This window comes from Citrus sinensis, chromosome 6 (genome assembly GCF_022201045.2).
Source record: "Citrus sinensis cultivar Valencia sweet orange chromosome 6, DVS_A1.0, whole genome shotgun sequence".
NCBI lineage: Eukaryota > Viridiplantae > Streptophyta > Magnoliopsida > Sapindales > Rutaceae > Citrus > Citrus sinensis.
This window is the reverse complement of record NC_068561.1, coordinates 19736324-19754537: the sequence shown is the minus strand read 5'-3', so window position 1 is coordinate 19754537 and position 18214 is coordinate 19736324. Positions and strand designations below refer to the sequence as shown.

Genomic DNA, 18214 nt, shown 5'->3' with positions numbered 1-18214 from the left:
GCCTCAACTGAAATAAGAGTATCTAATTATCCTTTTTTTTTAAATAAAAAAGTTGACAAATAACAGTATAAAGTAAGCATAAAGGTCTCCCATTACTTTATTCTCCCCAGTCCAACTTTTTGTACATATATGGAATTATTATTTATAATCTGAAACTGACCTTATTAGTAAAGAAAATTCTCTTGAGACCTGCAGTCGGTGCTGCCCAACAAGTACCACACTAACCAACGGGATTATGATATTAAACTACTTATAATAGAAAACCAAACCAATCTCATAAATACGATTTGCGTGTTTTCAGCAATGAGAGTAACTGCTGACCAACATCCTCGGAAATTAAATTATTCTTTTTGGAAAATCAAAATATGCTCCTCGTATTCTTTTTAGTTCCTTGTTACTAATAATAAGAATATACTATTTTCTTTTCTTATTTTTTATTTGATGATTACTAGCGTGAGTGTATTTATGTTCTAAAGTAATATACCAATAATTTCATCTCAACTCTCGAGTAATGTTGTGTTGTGAGGCTAATTTATTGGTTGATCAATTTTATAATTCATAGCATTATTTGTTATTCTATTTTACCATTTAATAAAAAAAGAGTTAGGAGAAAATTCGGACTGCATTGGAATATTCGGACTCCATTTGAATTGACCATAAATACATTTGGGTTGGTCTCTTAAACATACACACAAAACAAGAGTGGAGCTTTTAAATAACTCCCCTCTAAAATCTTTATAACCCTCCTTTTAAATTGTATTTTCTAAAATTCGCAGTTTAATTTATAAAATACAAATTTATATATTAAAAATTATTTTCTCATAAAATTTTATCCTTAAAAAGTATTTTTAAAATTTTTATTTATAAAATACATACAAATCCTGAAATCTTAATTATTTTTTTAATAACGTATATTTTATCTTCATAACTCTAGCCTCTTATAATTTTTTCAATTAAAGTTTAAGATGTAAACATAAATTATGAAATAGGATGGTTGTTAATAATTTGTTAAAAGAATAAATTATTTAAGTATTTAATTGAATTCCTATTCGAAATAAAAAAATTAATTAATTTATCTTTAATTATTTAGATAATTTCCACCAAAGATAAGTTTTACGTGGAATTTTGAGTGGTGTAAAAGAACCTACTCAAAGAACAAATAAGTGCCTGTAAAGTTGTTGAAGACAAACAAATCACAGCCGTCCAATTAAACATAGTGATAATCGTCGGATTTGCCAAAGTGAATAATTGAAAACGACATGTTTGGCACGATCCAAATGACCGCCACGGCCACACCGCAAAATTCTTTAAATTAGAATCTGTCGAACAATAACCACTTGGGCTTAGCTCAAATAGCTAAAACCACTCCTTCATAATTGTGAAGGAAGAGGTTCGAGCTCCCACAGGTGTATTGCAGTAATTTAATTAAATATTTTTTTTATAGCTACGGAGTTTAAGTAAAGATAATCTTTCTCCTAGGAGTATAATTGGACATCTCTCGAATATTTAAGACAATCCTAAGATAATCTTTCTCCTAAGAGTATAATTGGACATCTCTTGAATATTTGAGACAATCTTTCTCCTAGGAGTGGAGTTGAACGTCCCTCGAATATTTGAGAGAGTTAAAAAATTTGAACGGTGCTATATCAGAGTTGATGCATGAGCAATAGTTCTCTTTAAAAAAAAAAAATCTGTCAAACAATTATTATGATTAAATTATTAATTTCATATTTAGGTGTTAGATTAGATTGGTCAACCTTCTTCTAGTAGCCAAAATAAAAAATAATAATAATAATAATTAATCGAAAATCTTTGATGTGCTCATATTTGGTCAATGGTCAACTTTGTGTCACGGGCATGTTTTGGGAGAGCTACCATCCTTCCTCGAAATATCGTGTCATGTGATCATTTGGAAGTATATGTACAAGTAAAACCCTTTATAAGTCTAAATGTACAAATTATGTATATATATATATATATATCACATTTTAATATGAGATATTAAGTTCATAAACCAAGTAAGTAATAATATTTTATAATGAAACTGGATAAAATAGGTATTTGTGAATGAATGGATCAAAGGGAATTTTTTTTTTCTCAAGGAAAAAAAAAAAAAAACAATTGGGATCAAAGTATTTAAATGGTTGTCCTTTTTATTTACGCGTCGCTGGCTGACTTTACTTTGCCACCTAAATCCAGCGGAAGCCCAGCCCCTGGCTCACGCATCTCATTATTGAAAAACAATATTAATAACGAGTAACGGACAATAAAATAAAAAATGAGACTATGCCGTATAGGTCCTTAAATGTTTACCTTTTACGGATTAGAACTATCTTATGTATTTTTGTTAATCATTTCCTTACTCTACTATTTTTAGTATGTGATGTTCATCTGTGATATCATCCATCAAAATTATATATAAATATAATAAATTGATATTTTTTTTAGGAGAACTATTGCTAATGATATTTACACCATACAAATTACTGAAACCAGTTTACATCAATTTTAATATGGCACCGCTCAGATTTTTTTAACCCTCTCAAATATTCGAGGGACGCCCAACTCCCATTCTGAAAGAAATATTGCCTTCACTTAAGCTCTGAGACTCCAAGAAATGAAATTTAAATTAAACCCCTGTAATGCGTCTGCGGGGACTCGAACTCTAGCCACTTGGGCTAAACTCAAGTAGTTTAATAAATTGATAGTTAGTATAATGAAATTCACTTAAAAAATTTTTTAAAGAAAAATTCACGTAAGGTAACTCTAATTAAGGTTTTGATTCTCAATTTTATTAATGGCACATACTCGAGTTCTCATGAAAATTTAAATTATTTAATATTTTCTTTTTCACAAATATTGATGGAGATAGATTTTTTTTTAAAATATTAGTGAGAACATAATTATAAACTAATCTCAGAGGATTTTTTTTAGTTGTAGTAACAATATATTTGGATTGTTAATGAATTTTATATTTTCAATATTAAATTTAACTAAATGCAAACTTTAACATGATAAATTCTACCCAACAAGTGGGGAGACCTCTATGCAATATTAAGTGACATCAACAAATCTTTTTTTTTTTTTAAATGACACCAACATATGATATTTTAAAGTTGATATCATACAATGTATATAAAAAAAGAAAAAAGGAAAAAACTTGATATCATACGCAATTACACATACAGTAAGTTTGATCATCGCAGAAAAGCCAGAAGCAGGGGCCACAGGATAACGGGACAAGGGATTTATATAACAAAAATTGTAAATATAAGTCTTGATTCGATAAAACATAAAACTGAGGGTACCTATTGATTAAATACCGAACTGAAATTCGTTCTTCTTCCTCGTAGTGGACCTTGGATGTTCGGCCAAGACAATTCAAACAAAGATTTCTAGTTTTTCTCTTTATATTCAAATTCACTCTCTCTAAAGTCTTCTTCCTTTTGATTTTTGATCCCTCTCTCATTGAAGAGGGAAGAAGATAAAATGGAGAGCGTATTAGCAGCGTGGCAAGTGGCGACCTTAGGTGGGATTGTGTCGTGGATTATGATATCTTCATGTCTAAATGTGACTCAAAAGCTCAGATCTTTGCTGCAGCCTTGGGTGACTCACTATGTCATCATTGGCACCGCTTTCATTCTCCAGATCCAGGTCTCAAGATTCTTTCCACCAAATTGAACAATACCCATATTCCAAAATTTGATTTTTTTTCATTGTATGTTGACTTTAATAGAGTTTTGCTTTTGTGGGTTTGTGCAGAAATACCAGCATAAGTTTTTGGATTCTCTGTTTTCTGGCTTGTCTTGCGTTGTTTCAGTGCCATTTTACACTGGATTTTTGCCTTTGGTCTTCTGGGTATGTTTTCTTTTTCATCTATTTGTGCTAAGGCTTGATTTATGTTCATGTTGTGATGTAAATTCTTTTTTTTTTTTGTTTTATTGTAGAGTGGGCATGTGAAATTGGCTCGGCACATGACTCTTTTGATGGCCTTTTGTGATTATTTAGGGAACACTATAAAGGTATTTAATTTATTAGTTACGTGATGTTCACAGTTTTTCAATTTTGATTGTAAGACTGAAATTGAAGTCATGAAGCTAGTTCTTTTGTTTTTGTTTGGTGTTGTGTTTTATATAGGATACAGTATCAGCTCCTAGACCAAGTTGCCCTCCTGTGAGGAGAGTAACTGCCACAAAAGATGAGAAAGAGAATGCCTTGGAATATGGATTGCCTTCTTCTCACACTCTCAATACAGTTTGCTTAGCAGGGTACTCATGATTCCTTCTCGTGTTCACTTTTTCCTGTGCAATTCTTTGCTTTTCCTTCATACTATATACTGAAATTTACTGGGCAATGCCATGAGTGCCGCAGGAATTTGAGGTATTGAGTTCTAGAGCAGTCTCGAAATGAGATGTTGTGAAAAAGGCTTAATAGAAAGTAAAGTAGTTATAGTTATTCAAGCTGGTTTCAGAATATGTTAAAATGAAAATGAAGTCGTATTCCTCGGCAGTTTAAAGCATATGGTGTATGCATCTTTCACCAAGTTCCTAATTCTTACACATTAACATAGCTCATGTTTTCCAAGTTGCTAAAGTAGTTGCCTCCAAGGAATTCCAAGTTGTGAGGATACAAAGCTGAGCATATATATTTAATTGATAAGTTGTCAGTTGGTAGATATTCTTTATTGAATATCAGTAGTAAATTGTTCTGAAAGTATGTGCATCAATTTGGAGGACGCTAGTTAAATGACTTTCCTTCCACTTTAGCATTCTAGAGTTTATGCTTTGCACTAATTGTTTCTTTTCGGGCTTGTATTCCAGATATCTTTTGCACTATGTCCTATCTTATTCCCAAAATAATTATGCCGTTACTCAGTTTGCTGGAGTTGCCCTTTTTTGCTTGCTTGTGGGCCTCATTGCTGTAGGTAGGTTTAACTTTGTTTAAGAAATCAGCAGCATTGTTAATTTTCTTATTGGAAATTCCTTTACTGAAATAGTGTTTTCTTGGTAGGAAGAATTTACCTTGGCATGCACAGTTTGGTTGACATCATTGCCGGGCTGGCTTTAGGATTGGCGGTCCTTGCATTTTGGCTTACTGTCCACGAATATGTTGACAACTTCATTATCTCAGGACAAAATGGTAGGCGTAGTTTTGGTTAGAACGCTCTTGATTTCAAATTATGATTATCTGTGGAATTTGGTCATATTTGAACTGAAATGTCATTAATTGCATCCAGAAATCAAAGCTGCAGTTCATCTTGTTTTAGTGTGTCTTCTTATTCTGCAACATTATTTCTCTTGCAGTTTTATCTTTTTGGTCTGCCCTCAGCTTCCTGTTGCTCTTTGCTTATCCAACTCCAGAGCTTCCGACTCCAAGCTTTGAGTTCCATACAGCCTTTAATGGAGTCGCATTGGGAATTGTAAGCACTTGTTCACTCATTTGCCTTTGAAATCATGCTTAGCTGAACTCTAATTTTACTCTCTTCATAATTCATCTGAAACATTAGAAGAAATGGTACATGGTGATGTTTCTGTTCATTCTCATCTCTTCAAATTTTATTACTTACTGATCTTGAATTAACTATGAGCCCAATGTCAGTTGTTGGTGGAAGGCCATCTTCTAGAACCAGCAAAATTGATGGAATCATTGAATGTTCAATTTAGTTCTTGGTGCCAAAAACTTTTCTCAAGTCCTGGCTTCCTAGAACATTTCCTTTAATTCCAGGAAATATTTTATCTAAACTCATACATAGTACTAACAGTTGGTCTTTTATGCATATTACTTTAAATACCATCCATTAATGTTTGCTAAGTTTTATTTTTGCATTTGTTTATTATATATGTCATGTTATCTAATAAAGAAAGGGGAAGAACTTGTGCATACATGCATTCATGATTAAGTTTCATAAACTAAAGTGGCAATTTTGTGCAGGTGGCTGGAGTCCACCTTACGTACTACCAGTTCCACCATGAAGCGGCTCCAGTCATCTTTAGCCCACAACTGTCAATCCCTGCCTTTGTAGGAAGAATTCTTGTGGGAATGCCAACAATACTTCTTGTGAAGTTCTGTAGCAAGGCTCTTGCAAAATGGATTGTTCCTGTAATATCAAACACCTTGGGCATCCCAATAAAGTCAACCAGCTACATCCCCATGCTTAATGCACCAGTCAAGGGAAAGGAATCGGATAAGATTAAGCAATCAAGTTATGCCCAAAAATTATTCTTTTTCTCCGGACAGGACATTTTTGATGTTGATACCGGCATTAGGTTCCTTCAATATGCAGGCCTTGCATGGTCAGTGGTAGACCTTGCTCCATCAGTTTTCGCTCACTTGAGATTATAATGCATGCTTGTGGACGGTGGTTCCACGACATGATGAGTATAAATTTACTAAGTCCCTGGCAGGTAATCTATATACCTGTTAATTCTGTAAATCACATTCAAACGTTTAGTTAGAGTAATCCATTTTTACTGGTCATATTCTTTTGCTATTTGTAGTTACTATTATTGTTTTAATAAATAGTTATCATTTGCTACGGTGAGACCAGAGGCTGTATCTATTAGAGCTGTCTGTGTTGTAGAATATTAATTAGAAATTGCGCAAAATATTCGAAAAAGCAGTGGTTATTGACTATTTTGATTCCTTTGTGGGCTAAAAATTTCCAAATTCACAAGTGTAATCTTTGAATAAATTTTCCTTTTAAGATTGAATACGAACAATTAATGCAAGTTTTTCAAATAATTCAGCTCCCCAGCCCGAGAATTCAGCATTTGAACGATCAATAGACAACAGCCAAAAAATAAACGGTAAATAAAAAATAAAAAGGAAAAATAGTTTAATGTCAACAAAAGAATAAAAATAAAAAATAAAAAAAAGGAACGACCAACATAAACTGTCTGAAAAGTGAACAATTTCAAGCACTAGTGTCGTGTCAATGATATAAAGGGAAGAACAAAAAAGGTTAAAGCACTCAATAGATATGGGATTCTTGTATTTCCCAACCAAAATCAAATGAGAATTAAGGCTAGGAAAATAAGAGAAAAGAAGAGGGATGGTGGGGGGAACAGTTGAACGCAAAAGAAAATTAAAAACGAATATCTACATAATTAGTACATTTCTGACATCGTCAATTGGTCATCACCTAGGCAATATCCCCAGCAGAGGTCTGAAAACGCTTTCAAGTGTAAAACGGATAGAAGGGCATCTAACCCCGTAGCTCACGTTCTTTTTTGGACACATTACCACCCAAAAAAAAAAAAAGCACGTAGAGGATTAATGGAGGATCCACAGTTGCCCGACTGTTACGCAATGAGGGGAGGAGAAGCAAGAGAAATGAATCAGTATGACACAAAGGCAGCTTCACAGGAAGTAATCAGGTGTTCTGCGTGTAACATCTGGTTCTCCTCTCCTAGGAGCTGGCTCAAACTGTAACAAGACAAAGTTTATTAAGTTTTACGCAAGTACAAATTCATCATCAGAATATAGCAATAAGGGATGCACTTTCAAGTTTTAGGGGAAACAGAAGAGAGGAATACCTGAATGAACGTGTGGCTCCTACAGTCATCAACTTCCAAGATAGAAGCCATGTTGCCACAGCGATAACAATAGTTAGGTGCGCTAAATATAGTAACAACCTTTTGTTCCTGCACCAAGGAATCATTGTGATAATACATATAATATTCTTTTATCAAAGGGAAAAAGATTATTATCTGGTAAGTATCTGAAAGTCAAATATTACATGCGCCCAATTAAATCCATCCATGACCAGTTGATGAGCTCTAGCAATCAATTTTAAGTTGTTTGTATGATTGAATTGTTCAGATATGTCCTGCAAACAGAATCCAACAGTTAAGATAGACAATTGAAGAATAAGTGCAATTACCATTAAAAACATCGATGAGAGCTAACTTTGAATAACAAAAGGTAGAAATTCAGAGTACAGTACCTGGCCAAAAGTATATCCAGCACCACGAGGTGAGATACCCCAACCACATCTATCATCTGGGTCAGACCATAACAAATCACACATGGGCCCTTCATGAGGAACCTCTTGAACACGATCAAAGTTCCTGATATTATCAAGAGTTTCAATTGAAGGGGACAGCCCACCATGCAGACAGAATATTTCTGACTCTACCTACACATGAAAACATAGAACTTTAGCAACAGTTAAATAACCTTTTGACTACCAGCATAAAAAAAGGGGTTCCTTACAACTGATTAGAATCACATTTTTTATTCACCAATATAAAATTAAAAAAATTAATTTTGGAAGCTAAGCAGCCACCCAGCATCATAATAGCAATATATTTAAGATTCCTACCCTACTGGAAATGGAGAATTTGCAGTGTGTTCCTTAAAATTAAATCCTGGAATTTGCCAATTCTTATGATCGGAAAATAATGTGATAACATAAAAGTCCTAGTGGAATCCATAACGAAATTCAGAAGTTACAACCACTATACATAAAAACACTTGCGCAGAAGTGAGCTGAGTCATGACAAAGGTAAACTCAGAACCACATCCGCCCCATCCAATACGAATTAAAGCTAAGCAAACATCTAGATCAAACAATTAAAATGCATAAGGGCTAAGGTAGGTGCACTAACTGTTGCTTCCTTGTATTTACTTCATTTATAACTTTCAACCAAAATGGCTAGCATCAAATTTTACTTCCACTTACCAAGGCAGTCAACGGAAAGTAGTCAAAAAGGTCAGTAAAAATCTTCCAAATGTTAGCATTGCCATACCTGTAAATAAACCGTAATGAGATAATTCTTTGCAGCTGAACAGCATAAACTATGTTAGTTGCACATTTAAGTCCATATAATCATGGAGATGATGCATTCCAATAGGAATTCAATCCAACACGAAGGAGCCAATATCTCAGCATCAAAGAAATAACAAACTAAGTATGAAGTCTTTAGTAATAAAATTCTTTGCAGCAATGTATTACAAATGGAATTCCCAAGGGTGATAAAGGAAAAGTTGAAAAATAAATTACCCTTTCTGCCACTCTGCAGAAAAGTTGATGTAAGTATACTGTTATAAAAGCAGTACTGCATCAATGATAGCAAGCTTGAGTGACATCTTACAGGAGTTTTCAACTCGCAAGTATAATGTTATCTTAATTTGAATAGAGAATACGTTTTGATAAACTGATGAACTGGAAGTTATCCAGAAAATAACTTTGCAGCAAAAATCAAGACATGATTTTCATTATGATCTCTTAAATAAAGTTTGTGCGTAGAGAACTCACTTCCGTAGGCATTCATCATAGAATCCATAAACTTGAGTAATCTGTAGCAGATTAAATGAAAGCAATATTTAGTTTATTCATTGAACAGTCTACAGATCCAATCCACAATTATGTAAAATAAAAATTAATAAAGTAGAATAAATTCCGATGAACAAAATAAGACTCCCGCTCAATTTCAAAGACCATATCTCTACACTATGAATAGTACAGTAGACAGGATTTACTGAGATTATAGATTCACCCCAAATTAAAAAAAAAAAAAAAGAGGACTTTTAACAGAGAAAATGAAAGCAGAAAGAAAAGGTTGCGAGAGTGAACCTGACGACTCTCATGGTTTCCTCTAAGAATAGTGATCCGCTGAGGATACCGCACCTTCAAGGCCACTAAGAGCTGTATGAACACCCAACTCAGAATCAATAAGTAACTTCAGGTGCAACACTAAGGAAATTACCAGTAAAGCAATCAAATAAATCCAAAATTCTCTCTCCAAAACCAAAGTCCACAGATAAGAGCTGTGGAAAACATATTTTTCAAAATAGTACTGAGGAATTTCAGTATCTATAAAAAGCCACGAATAAGATTCATAAACATCACTCCATATTGACATCCAATGAAGCTGCTATACTGAAAATATAAAGGTGTCAGCATTCCTGAGTGCAACATTTTATGCCAAGTAATACATCATCCCAAGGCAGACAGCACGAAGACTAAGAGGAAGTGAGGAGAGGAAGGATAAGAACTAAGGTTTGATAAATCAATCACAGCGTTTTTTGATTGTAGAAGACTACCACTCCAAACGGATAAAAGGCTAATTAAACCAATTTTATCAGCTGGTGGTACTAATTTTGACACTTGTAGATGTTATATAGTACTAATATTTATAATAACATGGAAAAGATACTCTGACATTAAATGTAACGTACCGTAACTGTTTCAACAGAATAATACCCACGGTCCACATAATCTCCCATAAACAAGTAATTGGTATCTGGACACTGCCAATTTAAAATAAAGATCAGATTTAAATCAATATGAAGGAAGTTCAAGAAAAAATCAACACAGTATCCTATCCTAAAGCAGACAAGTAAAGCATGAAGGAGAAAACCAAAAAGCAGTCTTTAAATCAGGATGTATAGCAGCTATTAAGTAGTGAGAGTTCCATTAAAAGCATTATTCATGATGGATTTTCAGAAAGTCAATTAACATAAATCAAACCAAAATGGTACCATTTTGACTCACCTCTTGAGGACACTTTCCAACAAAATAAAAGATGATAAAATACACACAGAAACCCTAAAACAGAAAACTAAATACAAAAATAGTCATAGTCAAAACTGATACCTTCCCGCCAATTTGAAAAAGTTCTGCAAGATCATGAAACTGCCCATGAATATCGCCACAAATTGTCACTGGACTTTTCACAGGCTGAGATACAAAAGAAGGGAGAAAATATCAATGCTTCAGCATTTCAACATAAGAGTATAACATCTACAGAGTGGTGAAATACGAGAAAAGAAAAGGAGGACAACAATTACACTGAGACCGGGATTTCAGAACCAAGATAATAAATTTCCAACTGAAGGCAACCAACAGTAGAGTATCTAGTTCCAAAGAAGATGCCTATCTTTCCCAAGATTATGAATAATACCACCACAGGTAAGCTTCTTAGAAACCAAAGACGTGAAAAAAAAAAAAAAAAAAGATGTTATGTTCAAAAGTAATAAAAGGGTTCAACCTGTACATTGCTTTCTTCCATCAATATCTCCTTAGCCTTCTCGCATAATGCTTTAACCTACAGAACAGTAAATCAAATCAAATATGATTACTAATCCACCTCAGTTGCATTATAAATTGCGAGACTGACAACACACTTTGACAACATAACACAAGATAGGTCCCTTTATAGCATTGCAAGGATAGTGGATACATTGTTGGTAAATATTAGTTGCCAATTAAATGTTGCTATTTCACAAACACTTTAGTTTTCGAGCTTCCAGAATTAAGCAAAAACACTGCAATTACAAGATGTGATTCACTGTTTCCTTCTTTGCGAATTATCCTCAAGCCATCATTGTTATATCACGACAAAAAATAGCAACTCATACAAATCTTGTTCTTTTGCCAATACAACTTCATAAAGCTTCTCTTTTGCCAATACAAATACCTAAAACAGATCAATGATTGAGATCTGAAGTATCCATCCGCTATAAACCCTAAATCCAATAATACCTAATTGCAAGGACCTTTATTCGTATTTTTTTATACTTAATACTTCCATTTTTGTACAAGAAATGGATAATTTCATTTTCTAACTCCTGATACTCAACAAAGATTTTTCAAGTTTCTGATAATCAATCAAATATTGGCTGATCAGATTAATTGAAATTGCGAGCGTTAATTGGAAGGAACCTGTGGTTCGGAGAGAGGCTTGCACTGCATGAGCTGCGAGATCTGCTCGTCGAGGTCGGTGGTCGTGTCAGTGGATAACGAATTCGCGCCCATCTTTGATTCTCGAATCCTAAACCGAATCGGGATAACGGTGTCCGGATTAGGGATATCCCTAACCCTAGAGTGAGATCAGAGAGTTTCGTTTGTGTGATTCTTCAGTCTTGTGTAGCGGAGCCGACGAAGTCGAAATGAGAGCGCGCGTGGACAAGAGAGCGAGTGAGCGCGTTGTGCTTTATTTCACAAAATGAAACGAACAAAGAAAGAAAATGAAACTGGTGGGTCACAGCTGTACACGTGCATTCATACGTCGACGTGTCATTTACCTGGATGGCTGGATAAACGGAATTGAAGTGGGCTAGTCGTTAATCGTTTTAGCCCGGCCCAATCATTAAAACAGAATTTATTTGTGATAAAATCTTATAAATTAGGGAGAAAATAATAAATGAATGGCTATAACGTTAACCAACTTATTTCATTTAGTTAGTTAAAAATTTTACAAGAATGAATCATGCACCAGTAATAATTATTAGTCTCGGACAATGTGAGAAACATATAACGCAAGAACACAACGCATAAAAATAACATATGTTGTGTTGTTGTTACATTATAGTAGAGAATTTATATTTTAACCTTCATGGCATTTACCCGCTTTCACCATAATTCTCAAATCATCGTTACCTAATCATCGTGTGCGAAAGTATTACTCACATCGTCAATTCATCGTTATCATTTTTGTTTGATAGTTACATATTTTTACTAAAGTTGATAAAATTTGACATGACCCAATTATTTGGCAAGAACACGACACGAATAAATGAGTACGGTTGTCAAATTTAATAAGATTATTAAATGGGTGGGGTCCAAGTTGACACATTTTTTTTCGTATTGGGTTAAAGTTAAAGTAGAAGTTCTTAATTTATTTATTTGATCAATAACACGATTATATTTTCTATTCGAAATTAATTTATAAGTTCTTGTCATCAAAACTCAAATATTGGATATGATTCTCTCTCTCTCTCCCTCTCTCTTTAGAATAAACATATACATAATATTTTATTTGTAAAATTTTATTTAAATTTAGAACTTCAATAATATAAACGTGTAAAATATTGGTAGACATTTATATTTTATAATATCGATAAATTATGTGTGTGTGTGTGTGTGTATTAAGTGAGTTATCAAATAATCCGTTTATTTTTCATATCAGGTTAAGGTCTTAATATTTTACCATAATTATTAAATAAGTCTTATTTCGGTCGACCTAAATTTGACACGATATGAAACTGATACGACATGAACACAACTCAATAACACATTTTGCATGTTTTAGTTTTCACATTTGTAATTTTTTTAAAAAAATTGGTACAATCTACAATTATGTATTTGAAATCAACTAAATTTTTAGCCATGGACACTAATATAGGGACACTTATAATGTAGTTAAAAAAATCTGCTAAATATCTAATAAACTTATGTTGCGTTTGGTACACTGTATTGTATTATACTGTATTACATTATTTTAATGCAGGTGTATTGTATTATGTTGTATTGCATTAATAATGTATTATAATAATGTTGTACAATGTTTGGTGCTACATTGTACTGTATTGATTTTTAGTTATATTATGTTTGGTGTTACACTGTACTGTATTAATTTCTTTAATAATTAACTTAAATTATATATTTAAAAATAATATTTATTAGTACCTAAAAAAATACTATATGAAATCTTAAATTTTAGAAATTTAACATTATTTTCTGTATGAATGTTAAAAAAATCATAATTCCTCATAAAAATTAAAGTTTATGGCTCTAAATTTTTGGACAACAAAACATTCATTTTTTCAGCATTTTCCAAATGTATAACATGTGAAATAATGATCGAATCAGATCATTCAATGATAAATAATGATAATCACACCATCTTATTAGTTATAGATTCATTACATGTATATATTTAAAAAATAATATTTATTAGTACCTAAAAGAATACTATATGAAGTTTTAAATTTTTGAAATTTAACATTATTTTTTGTATGAATGTTAAAAAAATATCATAATTCCTCATAAAAATTAAAGCTTATGGCCCTAAATATTTCGGCAACACAACATTCATTTTTTCAGCATTTTCCAAATAGATAGCCTGTGAAATAATGATCGAATCAGATCATTCAACGATAAATAATGATAATCACACCATCTTATTAGTTACAGATTCATTACATGTAGATAAAGTTCATATCATTGAATTTGTATATGACAAAAAATCTAACTACTATACACAACCATTTCAACAGCAAGCAAATATGAATTAGAGGACCTCCATAAGAAAATTATACCGATTTCCAAACCGTCAGAACTTCGCAAAACATATTCACCATCAGTTCTTGGTCTGCTTGCCTGAAAAAGTTATTGATTTCATCTCTAATATCATATACCTTGCAAATATCAAACAAATTCATCAAGCATCATTTCTTTAACTTGTTCAACTGATAGACCCAAGCCTCTTGCAACCTCTCAAGGATATTCCCTGAATTGATATGTTTCAGAGTGCTATCCTCTCAAGCATCTTCCAAGTCTGCAATGTCATACTTGTTTGTTGCCCCCAGCAAAGCCAGCCTGTGCTTCTAGAAATCGTCTTGTTTCATGATTCCTGAACACGCATTTTGAACCGATCTCCATAATACATCCTTACAAGCATATAACTTTGCATTGAAAAATATCTCTTGTTTTTATATGAAATGCAAATAAAAAATGAACATTTCTGCTATAATAATTCCTCTCCAAAAACAAAACTATTGAAGATGAAGATACATCCAAATAAGTTGACCATGTCTACAAAAGTTCATAAAAATTAAGAAAACAACGATAAAACTTAAAAAATGACCTAGTAACCACTCTTAAATGGTTGATGACATCATAAGTAATAGGAGTGATAGTTTCCAATTCTGCACCTTCCACCATGCAACCTCGTGGCTTCTTTCACCTCTTGCCTTAGCTTCAGCCTTGAGTTTGTCGTTCTTCTTCTTCCTCAGCTTGAACTCCTCAATACACCTCAAAGGTTGAACATGCTACATGCAAACATGAATCCTTTTCTTAATAATTTCTGTTAACAACCTAGATACATGCATATATTCAATGCAATTCAATTTTCTATCATCATAAAATGCATATGCCAATGATTATAATCAATTCAAGCAAGTTAGCTGCCAGTCTCACCAGTCCAATTATGAGGGAGAAGATGATTATAACAACCCAACTAAAAAACTTCAAATTGCTCAATTATAAATCAATCTTTTCAAATATCAATCTCACTGGTCCAATTACCAATTTGCCTTCTAATCAACATCTATTTATCCAAAAAAAACTAAATAATTAAAATTTTAGAAAGTCAACATCATTTCAACACCGACCTAAACTCAATCCTCAAGCATGTAACTATAAACTCAGCATATGAAATAATAAAATAAAAACGAAAATGAAAAGGTTGGACGAAAAACATCAAAGTTTTTTTTCCATGTTAAACCAGTCCATGTTTGAAGTTATTTGATATTCCTCCTTGTCAAATTGTTTTACATTCAAAGCCACTAAAATGTTTGTAAACAAATAAGGTTATTTGAAAAAATTTAATTGAAAACTTCATTCAACAGTCACCTTTTGCTTATGGATTTTAGTGCATTTTAAAATTATTAATTTCGCTAATATAACATAGTTAATTACCTCTATAATAAAAAGAAAGTTAAGCATCTGTATACGGCCATTGAAGAAGGATATAACTACCCATGCATACCATTGCTTTCTGCCTATCAGTTCTTGAACCTTGTTATGCAAAAATTGTTTATTAGGGAAAAAATGGTAACCAATTGAGAGTAACAAAATTCACTAGAAATTTCGATCTTACCTTTCTATCAATTATATGAGCATCATAAGTTTTGCAAGATCTCAACATGTTTGAAAAATCCAAAATCAAGTCGATTGCAAAATTATTAAAGAAATACGTGGAAAAATTAAATTGACCTAGAAACAGCCCCAAAAGTTGAGAGCTGAGTGAAGTTTCTCAAGTTCTTGTGTGCTGGCTGATGGGGATGTCAAGAGACCAATATCAATAATTGGAATTCCATGAGCGACAGAGAAGCATCAAGATTTCCAGCATAAATTGGACTTAATAATTAAGATTTAACCCAATTCAACAATTCAAATCAAACCATAACCAAAACCAATTTAAAAAGTCAAATCAAACCCTAACATAAATCAATTTAAAAATCAAACCATACTAACTTGTTGCTTGATGACTTTTGTGGTGAAGAGAAGGCATAGTGGTGTTGGAGTAGCTCTTGGGATTTTGCGCAGTTTGGAGCAATAACCGTGAAGGCGTGATGCAGGGGCGATGAAGCAACAACTGTGGTTAGGGATGGCAAACAATGGGCCTAGGCCGGGCTTTTTCAAGCCCATGTCCAGGCCCTCTGTCAGTTAAGTGTACGGGCCTAGGTCGGGCTTGGGCTTTATTTATTTATTTTAAAAATTTTAAATTATTGTAAATTTGAAATAAATTAATGAGCAACAAGTTATTACAATCATAAATAAATTAAAGAAAATGAATATTTTAAATTAAAATAATAAATAAAGCAAATAAAAACTCATAACTTTAATTTTCGTTAATACTTGATTTTCTAATTCAAATGCTCTCTTAATTAATTGACACAAAAAAAAGAATTTAGTATCATAATTTTAGTTTTTTTGAATCATAATTGATTTATAAGTTAAGAATTTAAGTTTTCTTTTTTATTTTTAAATTACTTTTCAATTTTCAATTTTAATTATATTATTCTAATTTATAAAATTATTTTTTTAAAAAGCAGTGGGCTTGGACTTTGTCCGGGCTTTTTTTCTTGGGCCCTTGTCTAGGCCTCATGGGTGAGGGTCGGGCCTAAGCCCGCGGGCATGGGCCGGCCCGGGCTTTTTTGCCACCCCTAGTTGTGGTGTTGCGTCGGAACACTTAACGGCGTTGACTAGTGGTGGCTGTGTTGTTTTCGGTGAAGAAGAAAAATCGGGTTTCGAGAATAAAAATTTTGTTTTGTGGCTTAGGATCGTGTTTTGAAAAAGAAAATATTTCTCCCACTTTTCCAATGCAATCACGCCTAATCATGACTCCCACAGGGGTTTATTTTTTGCGGCATTCGGTGTATTGCAACAATATTATTATGCGGTTTAATACAAAGTCATTTTTTTACCAAACACAAGATCGTATTAGTTTAATACAATACATGGTTATAATCCTATATAATATTGGGTGCCAAACGCCCCCTTAATGGGCTCGAACTATTATCGGCTGCAAGCCCAAATGGCCTCTAATTTTAATAAAATTGAGGATTAAAGATTTGTTTAATCTCAATTTATATCTTATTAGTAAATTTAAATAATTTTTTTGGACACCGTAATCACTTACAAATCACAGGCCACGACTACAATGGTTCAGGTGCATCGATAGATCAGGATGAATAAAAAATTATAAAAAAATTTCACACCGTTCGATGCTAATTCAAAGTAAATCAATGGTTGGATAATCAAAAAAGAAGAAGCGGGCAACGGGAGAGAAGGTAAGCGTGGGCCCTATCTAATAAGGGTTGTCAGATACTCAGATTATTTTACCAGTTACTATGTTTATCTCTGTTTCTGACGGCACCACTGTAGCAAATCGTGGTAGAATAGTAACACCGGTGATGTTAATTTATTATTGTTTATAAAATATAAATTTAATTAGCTTTTAATATTAATGAGTTTAGGAAATACAAATAATTAAAATTTTATAATATAAAACAAATTAATAATCATGTTACTAACTTATTAATATCTTGTATGATTTGTGAATTTGAAAAATAAATAAATATCTACAAATATTCATAGTTATCCATATCCATATTAAGCAGCTAAAATTAGATATGGATGAATGTGGATATTATGGATAATTCTAAATATTTACCATCCTTAATTCAAAATAGAATTATTTTAATTATTATTATGATTTCAATTTTAATTACAAGTTCCAATTACAATTATAAGTTCAATTTCAATTCCAACTACAATTACAATTGCCATTACAATTTCAATTTCAATTTCAATTCAATCATAATTATAACCATTGACTAATTAAATTGACGTACATAAGCCATGTTAATATTATTTTAACTTTAATATTATTATTGCATTTGAAATCATATTTGTTATGTATTTATATTATTTCTTTAATAATATTCATATAGAAACACTAAAATTAACATTTAGGCAGGTAATCTACCGTCTTAACCCTTATGAAAAGTTCCATTGATCATCCTTTTGCGGCCAAAACTACCTACCTAGTTTTTTTATACAAAATTTTCATTCTAATGATGATAGATTGTTGTTACCATCATCGTCATCATCCCGACTCTCATGTCGCGGCCACCAACTTATTCATAGTTTTCATCTCAATATTAATTATGAAAGATTTGGGACATTGTATTTTGGAAT

General features: G+C 32.5%; 2 protein-coding genes across 3 annotated transcripts; one reads left to right on the top strand and one right to left on the bottom strand.

Annotated features, from left to right (window-relative positions):
* Positions 1 to 3320: 3320 nt before the first annotated feature.
* Positions 3321 to 6535, top strand: LOC102612482 (lipid phosphate phosphatase delta). Of its 2 annotated transcripts, XM_006481485.4 has the most exons (8): positions 3324 to 3654; positions 3763 to 3858; positions 3948 to 4022; positions 4138 to 4268; positions 4821 to 4924; positions 5011 to 5139; positions 5304 to 5419; positions 5932 to 6535. In XM_006481485.4, the coding sequence occupies exons 1-8, from the start codon at positions 3490 to 3492 to the stop codon at positions 6340 to 6342; spliced, it is 1227 nt and encodes a 408-aa protein (XP_006481548.1). In that variant the 5' UTR covers positions 3324 to 3489; the 3' UTR covers positions 6343 to 6535. The 2 variants fall into 2 exon arrangements, with proteins under 2 accessions (XP_024955454.1, XP_006481548.1); XM_025099686.2 differs by lacking the exon at positions 4821 to 4924 and having other exon boundaries at positions 3321 to 3654; positions 5015 to 5139.
* A 358-nt stretch (positions 6536 to 6893) lies between these two features.
* LOC102612180 (serine/threonine-protein phosphatase PP2A-4 catalytic subunit) lies at positions 6894 to 11940 on the bottom strand. Its single transcript, XM_006481484.4, has 11 exons — positions 11669 to 11940; positions 10995 to 11051; positions 10601 to 10684; positions 10183 to 10254; positions 9578 to 9649; positions 9260 to 9300; positions 8684 to 8750; positions 7946 to 8137; positions 7739 to 7828; positions 7536 to 7643; positions 6894 to 7425 (listed from the first exon to the last, which is right to left on the bottom strand). The coding sequence occupies exons 1-11, from the start codon at positions 11759 to 11761 to the stop codon at positions 7360 to 7362; spliced, it is 942 nt and encodes a 313-aa protein (XP_006481547.1). The 5' UTR covers positions 11762 to 11940; the 3' UTR covers positions 6894 to 7359.
* Between the last annotated feature and the right edge of the window lie 6274 nt (positions 11941 to 18214).